Genomic DNA, 11,090 nt, shown 5'->3' on the forward strand with positions numbered 1-11,090 from the left:
ATGCCATCAATGGCTTCTCTGCATCAAATGCCTGCAGTGTGCCAGAACCATGCTAGGCTTTGGGGATACAAAAATATCATCCCTGCCCTCAAGGAGCTTACTTTGACATGACTATTTCTTGATTTGTCCTAAATTTCAAGATTTTGTGGTGGGGTTGGGTAAATAATGATTAGAATGATTTCCCTACCATGTGTTCAGAAGAAGGGGAGGGAAAAAAGGAACAAAAGGAAAGGACAGAGGAAGATGTTGGGTGAGAAGGATGCCTTGCACTAAATCAGAACTGATAGAATGTCATACCCTGTCCTCACACTCCCTTCTCTTCTACTCTGTCCCATAAGCATCCACTTAGTTAATTCACTCCACTACTTCTCTTGGGCCCCTTTCCACTTTCCATGCTCTGACTAAATTTTTTTTTCCTGTGCTGGAGATGTGCTGACAGGTATGACATCTCCTTCTCATTAAACAGATTACTCCCAGGGCTTTGGTGGTCGCTATGGAGTAGAGAAGGATAAAGTGGACAAGGCAGCTGTTGGCTATGACTACAAGGGGGAAACAGAAAAACACGAGTCCCAGCGAGGTGAGTTGGAGAGATTGAAAGGCAAAAAGGAGCTAAAAGGAGGAGGTGGGTTAGAGCAGAGTTTGGGGAGGACTGCTGGGCTTGAGGGGCTGAGACAGATGGGACAGAATCTCTCCTGAAGCTATCCTAGTAGGTATCCTACAAGCACAGGAAGACTTCCATATTGGAATTGTTAGAGATGGGAGTGCTGAAGGGAGGATGTGATGTAAGAGGGATAATGGGAATGGGTGAAGTGGGATGACTGAATGGGGGAGTAAAAGAGAAATTATGTAGGCAGGGAGGTTGTCATAGGAGAGAGATGGAAAATATGAGAATAATAGGAAGAGGGAATAATTATAGATGCAGCAAGGAATAGTCCTAAATAAAGAATGAGCAATGGAGTGGGTGAAGGAACTAGAAACAGAATAATAAAGTCATACTATGAGCCTCAAATGTTCCTCCCTCACACACACTCCCAATTGTACTCAGAACGAATTTTCAGGCACTTTTGGTGCCTCAAGCAAGTAGAATGAAGTAAATTTGATGCAAGCATTCTCAAATCAATGAGAAGCACATTTTATTTGACTAGTTGTACCTGTGATTTAATTGGTATAGGCAAATTGTGGTGAAGGGAATCTCCTCTACTTTTATTATTGCATCTTTTCAGCCATAGTTAGTCAAGGTTCTTAAGTCTTTCAAAGTTATTTTCCTTTACAATGCTGTTGTTACTGTATAAATTGTTTTTCAGACTGCACACTTTGCATCAGTTCATACACATCTTCCCAGGTTTCTCTAAAACTATCCCTCTTGTTATTTCTGGTAGTGAAATAATATATCATTATATTAATAGACCATACTTAGTTCAGCTATTCTCAAGTGATTGGGAGCCCTTTTATTTCTAATTCTTTGCTACTATTTTAAAAAGCTGCTATATCTATTTGTACATATGTAGGTCCTTTTTCTTTTTCTCTGATCTCTTAGGAGCAATAGGTTTAGTAATTGTATCACTGAATCAAAGGGTATTCACAGTTTTGTGACTTTGGGGCATAATTCCAAATTATATGACAGAAAACTGGACCTATTTACACCTCCATCAATAGTATACCAGTTTGCCCATCTTCCATCTTCCATCTTCTATCTTCCATCAATTGTCATTTTCTTTTTTTATCATCCTTATCAATCTGATAAATGAGAGGTGGAATTTCAGACTTGTTTTAACTTTCATTTAGCTAATTATGAGTGATTTGACATCTTTTTTCAGATAGTTGTTGATAGCTTGGACTGCTTTCTTTGAGAACTTCCTATTCTTATCCTTTGACCATTTATCTATTAAGAATGTCTGTCATTCATATATATTTGAATCATGTTCTTATATATCTTAGGCATTAGACCTTTATCAGAGAAACTTGCCAAGAGTACCCCCACCCCAGTTAACTGAAAGCCTTTCAGACTGTAAATTATAGGGTTTTTTCTTTCTTTTTTTGATAATAAACTTTTTTATTTATAGTTTGGGGTTCCAATTTTTATCCCTATTTACCTCCCTCCCCTTCTCCCCTCCATGAGGTGGTAAACAATTAGATATGGCTTATACATGTATGATTATGTAAAACATTACCATATTTGTCTGTAAATTATAGTTTTATGAGAGTTGCCTTGAGTACTAAGAGATTAAGTGATTTTCTCAGAGGCACTCTATCAGTGTGGATAAGAAGTGGGACTTGAACCCATTTCTTTTTTTTATATAATAAACATTTTTATCTAAAGTTTTGAGTCCCAAATTTTATCCCTCCTTCCCTTACTCTCCTCCCTCTTTCCCTGAGACAGCACGCAATCAGATATAGGTTATACGGGTACAATTATGTAAAACATTACCATTTTAATAATTTTGTACAAAAAGACTCAAATAAAAATTTTAAAATGGAAGAAATGAAGTGAAAAGTAGCATGCTTCAGTCTGTGTTCAATCAATATCAGTTCTTTCTTTGGTGGAGGATAGTATGATTCATCATTAGTCCTTTGAGATTGTCTTGGATCATTGTATTTCTGAGAATAGTTAAGTTATTCACAGTTCTTCATCCAATAATATTGCTGTCACTGTGCACAGTTGTACCCACTTCTTGACTGCAAATGAATTCTCTACCCACTATACCATACTCCTTCTCATGGAAATGATAGAAGTGGAACATCTCTTTGCCCCAGACTTATATCTAAGACTATAAAGTTCAGACAAGTTACTCATTTGTATCAGTGAAGGGAATGATCACACGGAGAGTATCCTGTAAAATCAGTCATAAAATCAAAGGTCTAAACTACCTTTCTCCTGCCCCCAAACAAGACAAACATAAAAACAAAGACAGTAAGACAAATACAGTTGAGCAAAAAGGGAAATACTGGGCCACCATCCCTCATTTTGGGGAGTCCATTATACTGGTCCTATGAGGGAGACCCTGAGACACTGAGAAGCTGCTGCTGAGGAATCTGGGAGGTAGGCAGAGTGGGCCAGGGCCTGGGATGTTCTCTTTCCTATCCTCACCTCTGTTCTTATCCCTTATCTCTTTCTTCCTGATCGCATCTAACATTTTTTGGCTCCCATTTCCTTCTCCCAATCAGTATTCCAATCTCTTCATCCATGCATTCTCTATAGTCCTATGCCTCTCATGGTTGTACCTTATCTCTCACTGTCCTTCATATTCCCCCTTCTCTTTCCATCTCTCTTTCCCATTCTTCAGCTTTGTCTTGTGGGTCTGACTCCTGGATTTCTCTTTTCTGCAGATTATGCCAAAGGTTTTGGTGGTCAGTATGGGGTCCAGAAGGACCGAGTAGACAAGGTAAGATATTCCTTTTACTGATCCTGGTCCCTCCAAGTTATATCAAAAGTGATGACAGGGGAAAGTATTGATGATTACACCCCTATGTCATCACTCTGTACTAAGTGAAGAGGCAAGATCTCCACACCTGGACTCCTTTCTGCTCCTTCTTTCATACTCCTTGCCTCTCAGCTCTAATGGCTAGTTCAGAAGTCCTGGCTTTAACTAGGGTTGGGGGAGTGGGCTTGCAGGAGTAAGGAGACAACTCCCAGGGGAAGGTGGATGAAGATTATATCATACTCACACTATGGTTTGTTACCTTGGGTGGTCTAACCCTAACCCTAGTCTCCATTATTTTTCCAATCTCCAACTCTGTGACTATCCTTCCTGACCTCAACTCAAATGGCCCCCCTGACTTCTTCCTCTTCCTTACCAGCCACCAGTACCTCTCACTTAATTTGACGTTTCCTCTCTTTGAAGATGTGAGGTTGTCTGTGTGTGTGTGGCTGAGGTCAAGAGCATCCAGCAGTTCAGAAATGCCCCACATTTATCTGGGAATTTGGGACTTCCTCCTCTCCCCCCCCCCCCTCCCACCTTGGAACTTCATCCATTCAGGGGTCACCAGAGAGGATCCTAAAAGTTCCCAGCTTTGGGATACATGCCTCCCGGGTCAGCTTCTCTCCCCCCTCTCCCTTTTCCTTCCGCAGAGTGCGGCCGGCTTCAATGAGATGGAAGCTCCAACTACAGCATATAAGAAGACCACCCCCACAGAAGCTGGTGAGTTACAAAACTAAGTTCTTCCCCCGCACCCAGTCTACCATCCTTTCAACCTCTTCATCCTCTTTGCCCTATGGATCCAGCAACTTTTCCATTCCATCCTCACACTTACCCTCTCATCTAGATCAGGTTAGATAGCCCTTAGCCTCACCCTTCATTTGGAAGAAGGATTATATTTATTATGCTTCATTCTAGTAGGCAGAACTAAAACCAATAGGTAGAATGCACAGAGAATCAAATTTCAATTGGACATATGAAGGAACGTTCTAATATCATTGTCTAAAAATGAAATAAGGAACTTCCTATCACTGAAAGTCTTCAAATAGAAACAGGTACTGGGGCAGCTAGGTGGTGCAGTGGATAGAGCACTGGCCCTGAATTCAGGAGGACCTGAGTTCAAATCCTGCCTCAGACCCTTAATGCTTACTAGCTGTGTGGCCCTGGGCAAGTCACTTAACCCCAATTACCTCACCAAAAAAAATAGAAGCAGATACTGTTTAGATTTTAATCTTTGTATAATAATAGTAATAACAGCACTTTAAGTTTTGCCACAAGTTTTAGAAATATTGTCTGATTTTTATTCCCCCAAACACCTGGGAGATAGGTGCTATTATTAGCCCCATTAAACAGAGAAGGAAACTGAGGTGGACAGAAGTTAAGTGACTTTCCTAGAGTTATAGTTAGTTTCTGAGGATAGATTTGAACTCATCTTCCTGACTCCAGGTTCCTACATTCTATGCATTGTGCTGCCTAGCTGTCTTATGCATATTAGCCATTTTATAAATAATTGAATTGAATTGAAGGATATTATAGAGGTGATTCCTATTTGGGTTAGGAAATTAGCCTAGAACTATATTCTGTCTCTGATTTTCTTATTCTCACCTCACTGTCCCTGGGTTCTTTTCACTGGGCTAGTTGGATCAAGGATATAGAAAGAGAGTTGTAGGAGGAGGTGAGAGCTCAAGAGAATGGGACCTATGAATAGTGAACTGGAAGGGATAGGAATTTGATTGACAAGATAAAAATCGAACTGTAGCTTAGGAGGGCAACAGGGAGGCGGGATGATTTGAAGAGCATTAGGATGAATGAGAAAAGGATTCTGGGGGAGGGAGAAGAGTGAGGTCTGGGAAAGAACAGGATGGAAAGAACTTGAAGGTTTACAGAGAGATAGGAAGGGGGTACAGGTGTGGGGCAAGTTGTGGCTCTAAGGATACAGCTTTGAGATCTACACCTTTACATTACCCTTTTGAATCCACACCACATTTGCAGACTCATCTCCATCCTTTCTATTCCATCGTATCTTATGGCTCACCTTCCCTTGATATTACCCCACTTTCAACCCTAATACTACCCACCATTGTTGATAGCTTCTAGTGGAGCCCGTGGACTGAAGGCGAAATTTGAATCCATGGCAGAAGACAACAGGAAGCAGGCAGAAGAGAAACAACAAGAACGAAAGTTGGTAACAAAGAAACCTGTAGTGCCTATTCCAATCCCCAAGAAAATCCCCTCAGAGGTAAGCTTCTCCAGCATCTAGATTTCCATACCCAGGGCACATTGGAATAAAATATTTATTGTTGTTTTGTAGTTTTTCAATTATGTCCTGCTCTTCATGACCCCTTTTGGATTTTTCTTGGCAAAGATACTGGGAGTGGTTTGCCATTTCCTTCTCTAGTTCATTTTACAGATGAGGAAACTGAGGCACACAGGGTTAAGTGACTTGCCCAGGGTCACACAGCTAGTAAATGTCTGAGGTCAGATTTTAACTCAGGTCTTCCTGACTCCAGGCTTGACACTCTATCCACTGCACTTATTATATGCAAGGCACATATGAAGGCTTCTGCCCTCAAAGAGCTTATAGTTTAGTTGGGAAGATAATAGCTACCATTTATGTAACACTTTGGGGTTTGCAAAGTGCTTTACCTACATTATTTTATTTGATCCTCACAACAGCCCAAGAGGTAGGTGTTATTATTATCCACATTTAACGGGTGAGGAAATTGGGACAAACTGACCTTAAGTGATTTGGGGATACACAGCTAGTAAGTGTCTGAGGCAGGATTTGAATTCAAGTCTTCCTGACTCTAAGTTCATCATTCTTTAAACCCATTAAATGTTAAATAACAATTCAAGGTATACATGACAGTACAGTCATAATAATAATAGCTAACATTTCTATAATGCTTCCCATAGAAATCTGGCACTGTGATAAACTCTTTACAATTATTATTCTCACAATAATGCAGGGAGGTAGGTGCTATTATTATCCCCATTTTACAAATGAGTAAAATGAGGCAAACAGAGGTTAAGTGACTTGCCCAGTGTCACATAGCTATTAATTGTTGGAGACTGGATTTGGACTCAGAAGGGCTCCCAGCAGATAGCAATAGAAGAGGCTGTATGCACAACTAATTGTATCATAAGACCATAAATATTGAGCTAGAAGAGGCCTCAGAACCTAATTAGTCTGATCTTCTCATTTTACATACGAATAAACAAACAAACTGAACAACTGAGGCACAGGGAAGTTGGGTGACTTGTTTAAAGTCACACAGGCAGTAAATATCAGAAGGAGAATTTGAACCCAGCACATGAGTCAGTACTCTTTCTATTGTACTCCTTGTCCAGTTCTGCAGCTATTAAATATTATTTAAGTCTCCAAATTGCTGGGGGCTGGGGTCATAAGGGAAGATAGAATTTGAGCTGGGTCTTGAAAATGGGTAAGATTTAGAAAAGGGGACAGAAATGGGGTAGAGGGCATTACCAGTCAGGAGATGGACCCCAAAGCTCAAGGCATGAATTTAGGGGGAGGGTAAGGAAACCAGAACAATGCTTCATGCTCCTTAGGAAAGGTCTCAGGGAGAGAGCTGTCCACCATCCAAGATAGCACCCATGACAACGCACAAAGAGCTTCCTCCGGTGCCAACCGTGCCTTCAAAGAGGACTCCCCCAGAGGTGAGCTGAATCTTTTTGTATTGGTGGTATTAGCAGCTCTTTCCTTTGGTACAATTGTTCATAAATCCCGATTTCACCTCTAGAGACTGAATGGATTTCCTCTTCCTCTCCTCCCCATCCGACTTCTTTAAGTCTGCTCTGGGTGGATATATGCAAAATTGGGAATGAGGGCTTGGACCAATTTGTCAGAGGGTCAAGGATGGAGTTGATTGGCAGGGAAAGACAATCTTAGAATTATGGAGAAATGGTAGAGCTGGGGGTGGGGGGTGGCAAGGGATGTCCAGTTTATTCTGATCTCTGAGATGTAAGGAAGGAGCTTTCTCTGCATTCCTCTTCTGTCAGAACAATGAGGGGCCAGATAATGAGGAGGCCCCAGCACTGCCCCCCAGGACTCCTGATAGGTTCCAGATCCTAGAGGAGCCAGTCTATAAACCAACCCCAGAGCCAGAGCCAGAGCCAGAGCCAGAGCCAGAGCCTGACAATGACTATGAAGATGTGATGGAGTTGGAAGAGCCAGACCTGGGTGAAGGTCAAGAGAATGACTATGAGGATGTAGAACAGTGTGAAGAAGGTGCAGGTGACTATGAGGATGTCCTGGAGCCTGAAGGGCCCTCATCACCTCCCCGTTCTGCTGGTGAGTTTGGGAGCCTGGGATTTCTACCTCCACAACATCTCTCACACATGAGCCCTTCTTTGCACTCACCCAGCAGCCATCTTAGCTCAGACACTCAGCACCTTTCACCTCAATAACGGCGACAGCCTCCTACTTGATCTCCCTGCCTCCAGTCTCTCACCTCTTCCTTCTGTCCCGTACACTCCTGCCAAGTGACAACTGGCCATGGGTCTCCCCTATTGCTTCCAGGATAAGCTCCTCTCTTTAGCTTTTAAAGCCCTGTGTAACCTGGCCCCAATCTCAATTTCCAACCCCACTGGACATTATTCCTCTCTCTGCGATCCAGGCAAGGTGACCTCTTCATTTCTCACTCATGACATCTCCACTGCTCATGCCTTTGCATTGGCTGTCCTACAAACCTGGAATGCCCTTCCCCTTACTACTTTATAGAGTCCCTCTCTTTCTTTGAGATGTATGTAGCTCAGGCATCATCTTGTGTTGGAACCCTTTATTCATCCAGGGATTTGCTCTTCTTAAATTTTCAATGTAAGCATCCACACCCCAGAGATCAGCAATCTCTACAAATCAGGACTTGATTTATATTGTTTTGTTGATTTCTAGACTTAAATGCTAAAATTTGGCATCAACTTAAAATTGTATCATTCATACACCACCCCCCACCCCAGCCCCAAGAACTGGTTGTTAAATATTTACCAGCACATCACTGCTGATATCCTCAACTAGTACTAGCCTCCCTCCCACACTACTTAGTGTTGAACTCTTTTGTATATATCTGTACTTACTGGAATTATATTTATGTTCTCTCTTAGTGTGTGTGTGTCTCTCTGCCACTGTTTCTGTGTCTCTGTCTGTCTCTGTGTCTATGGCTCTGTCTCTGTCTCTGTCTCTTGGTCTCTGTCTCTCTGTCTCTATCTCAGTCTCTGTCTCTATACCTCTGTGCCTCTCTGTCTCTGCGTGTGTGTGTCTTTTTTTTTTTTTGAGGGGTAATGAGGGTTAAATGACTTGCCCAGGGTCACACAGCTAGTAAGTGTCAAGTGTCTGATGCTGAATTTGAACTCAGGTCCTCCTGAATCCAGGGTCAATACTTTATTCACTGTGCCACCTAGCTGCCCCCTCTCTGTGTGTCTCTTTCTGTCTCTCTGTCTCTGTCTCTCTGTGTCTGTCTCTGTCTTTGTGTCTCTGTTTCTGTGTCTGTGTTGCTGTGTCTGTGTCTGTCTTTGTTTCTCTGTCTCTCTCCTCTGTCTCTCTCTCTCTTTCTATGTCTCTCTTTCTCTCATTTCTTTCATTCTTGGTACTCATATCCTCAGTGTCCAGTACATTGATTAATTAGGATTCCTGTGGAAAGTCCAGTGACCAGTTCTTCCTCAACCTCTCCTCTCCAAGGTCATTTGTCTTGCCTGACAAACTTTGATCTTACCCCATTTGTTTTCTTTGTTGCATAGGAATTGCTGGCACTGGATCCAAGGCTGAATCAAAGGCAATCTCAGCCATTGCCCTGTATGATTACCAAGGAGGTAGGTGATCTTGGAGGACGTTGGAGGTTTGGGGCCTAGGAGCAACAATTTGGTACCTGAGATTAACTTTCCCCAGGCTAGATTTGGGCAGAAGGCCAGACCCATTTTCCTTCTGGAGCAGTTTGGGGAGAGCAGAGGGGGAAGGAAAGTCTCCTCAATGGGGTCTGAGGGTTCCTTCTATTTCTTCCGCAGAGGGCAGTGATGAGATATCCTTTGACCCAGATGACACCATCACTGACATCGAGATGATAGATGAGGGCTGGTGGCGGGGACGTTGCCATGGTCGCTTTGGCCTCTTTCCAGCAAATTACGTCCAACTCATTCAATGACCCCCTCTGCCTTTATCCTGTGATCTGTCTCAATCACTCGTTTATCTAACCTCTTTTCGTTTGCCTCACCCTGCTCCCACCAAGAGCTTCTGCCTTGTGCTCTGCCTTGCACTATCAAATTAACAAGCATTGATTAAATGCCTACCGTGTGTCAGGCACTGTGCTAGGCACTGGGGATACAGAGGAAGAAGTGAAGATCCCTCAGGGGGATACCATTCTATCGGAGAAGAGAGGGGAGCTGGAATAGACACATACAATTACATACAAGATTGGTACTAGATCTGAGGTGATTTTTGTGGGGGGGCATACTGGGAGAGGGGGACAGAGAAATAAAAAGTCAGCCTTTTCTGTTCCTCAAGCCACTGGGTAGACTAAACAGATCGAGAGAAACAGAATTTAATATTGTCTGGCCTTCCCATCTCTTCCCCCAACTTCAGCCTGCCTCTCCTCTCCCAGGGACTCCTTCAGCCCAATCCCAAGACTTTCTTAGTTCCCCATCCGAGCTCAGGGTTTCTTGCTCATGGAAAAAGCAAGGCAGTGCTGAGATGACAAGTGCTAGTGTGTCCCTTCCCTTCCCTTCCATGGTTTTTTAACTGAACCTGCTGCTTGGAACTGAAAATAAAGTGGTTCTTGGTTTTTGTTTCTTTGTTTGTTTTTTTGTCTGTGCTGAGATAATTGACCTCCCAAGAGCCTTGGCTCAGCTTTGGTTTTGTACCACAAGTACCATCTCTGGGGGACTTCCTTGGCACTGGATTAGAAGTCAGATAGCATGAGTTTTAGTTCTTTCACTTACTAGTTATTTATCTATGGCCCTGAGAAAATCATTTATCCTTGTGGTGGTGGTTCAGTCATTTTAGTCATCTGACTCTTCGTGATCCCATTTGAAGTTTTATTATTTTTCCTTTTTTGCAAAGATACTGCAGTGGTTTGCCATTTCCTTCTTCAGCTCATTTAACAGATGAAGCAACTGAAGGAAACAAGATTAAGTGACTCGCCCAAGGTCCCACAGGACAAATAGGTGGAAGTTAACAGTGGATGCAAAGCTTAAATGACATAACATTAGGAGGAAGGGGAATGATTTAATCACTCAAAGATAAGAAGCCAAACTGGAAGTAAGAAATTTATTAGCATGTTAAGGAGTCTGCTGTCTTTGATAGCCCTTCAGATTCCTTAGGTACAGATTTGTGCCTTTCAGGCCCTCTTAGAGCATATAGGCAATCAACAGCATTCTGTAATGACTAAGGTTAGAAAAGTAAAGCAATGGGGGCAGCTAAGTGGTGCAGTGGATAAAACACTAGCCTTGGATTCAGGAGGACCCGAGTTCAAATCTAGCCTCAGACACTTGAAACTTACTAGTGGTGTGACCCTGGGCAAGTCACTTAACCTTCATTGCCCCACAAAAAAAATGTAAAACATTTCACAGGAGAGAGAGGGATGGAGAAAGAGGAGGATTAGTTAAGAGAGAAAAGGGAAATATTTGGAATTAAAATGGAAACAGTTATTATCAGAATAATAAAAC

The 11,090-nt window shown here is 42.4% G+C and overlaps 1 protein-coding gene across 2 annotated transcripts in view; it reads left to right on the forward strand.

Annotated features, from left to right (window-relative positions):
* HCLS1 (hematopoietic cell-specific Lyn substrate 1) overlaps positions 1-10,211 on the forward strand; it is a 42,065-nt gene extending 31,854 nt beyond the window's left edge. For both annotated transcript variants that reach the window (XM_043990998.1, XM_043990999.1), the window contains 8 exons: positions 467-577; positions 3,328-3,383; positions 4,070-4,139; positions 5,507-5,655; positions 6,987-7,094; positions 7,437-7,728; positions 9,171-9,242; positions 9,435-10,211. In XM_043990998.1, coding sequence (XP_043846933.1) covers positions 467-577; positions 3,328-3,383; positions 4,070-4,139; positions 5,507-5,655; positions 6,987-7,094; positions 7,437-7,728; positions 9,171-9,242; positions 9,435-9,571 — 995 coding nt within the window. In that variant the 3' untranslated portion in view covers positions 9,572-10,211. The remainder of the gene's footprint in view (positions 1-466; positions 578-3,327; positions 3,384-4,069; positions 4,140-5,506; positions 5,656-6,986; positions 7,095-7,436; positions 7,729-9,170; positions 9,243-9,434) is intronic.
* Positions 10,212-11,090: the final 879 nt, after the last annotated feature.

The sequence above is a fragment of the Dromiciops gliroides genome, chromosome 3, assembly GCF_019393635.1.
Source record: "Dromiciops gliroides isolate mDroGli1 chromosome 3, mDroGli1.pri, whole genome shotgun sequence".
NCBI lineage: Eukaryota > Metazoa > Chordata > Mammalia > Microbiotheria > Microbiotheriidae > Dromiciops > Dromiciops gliroides.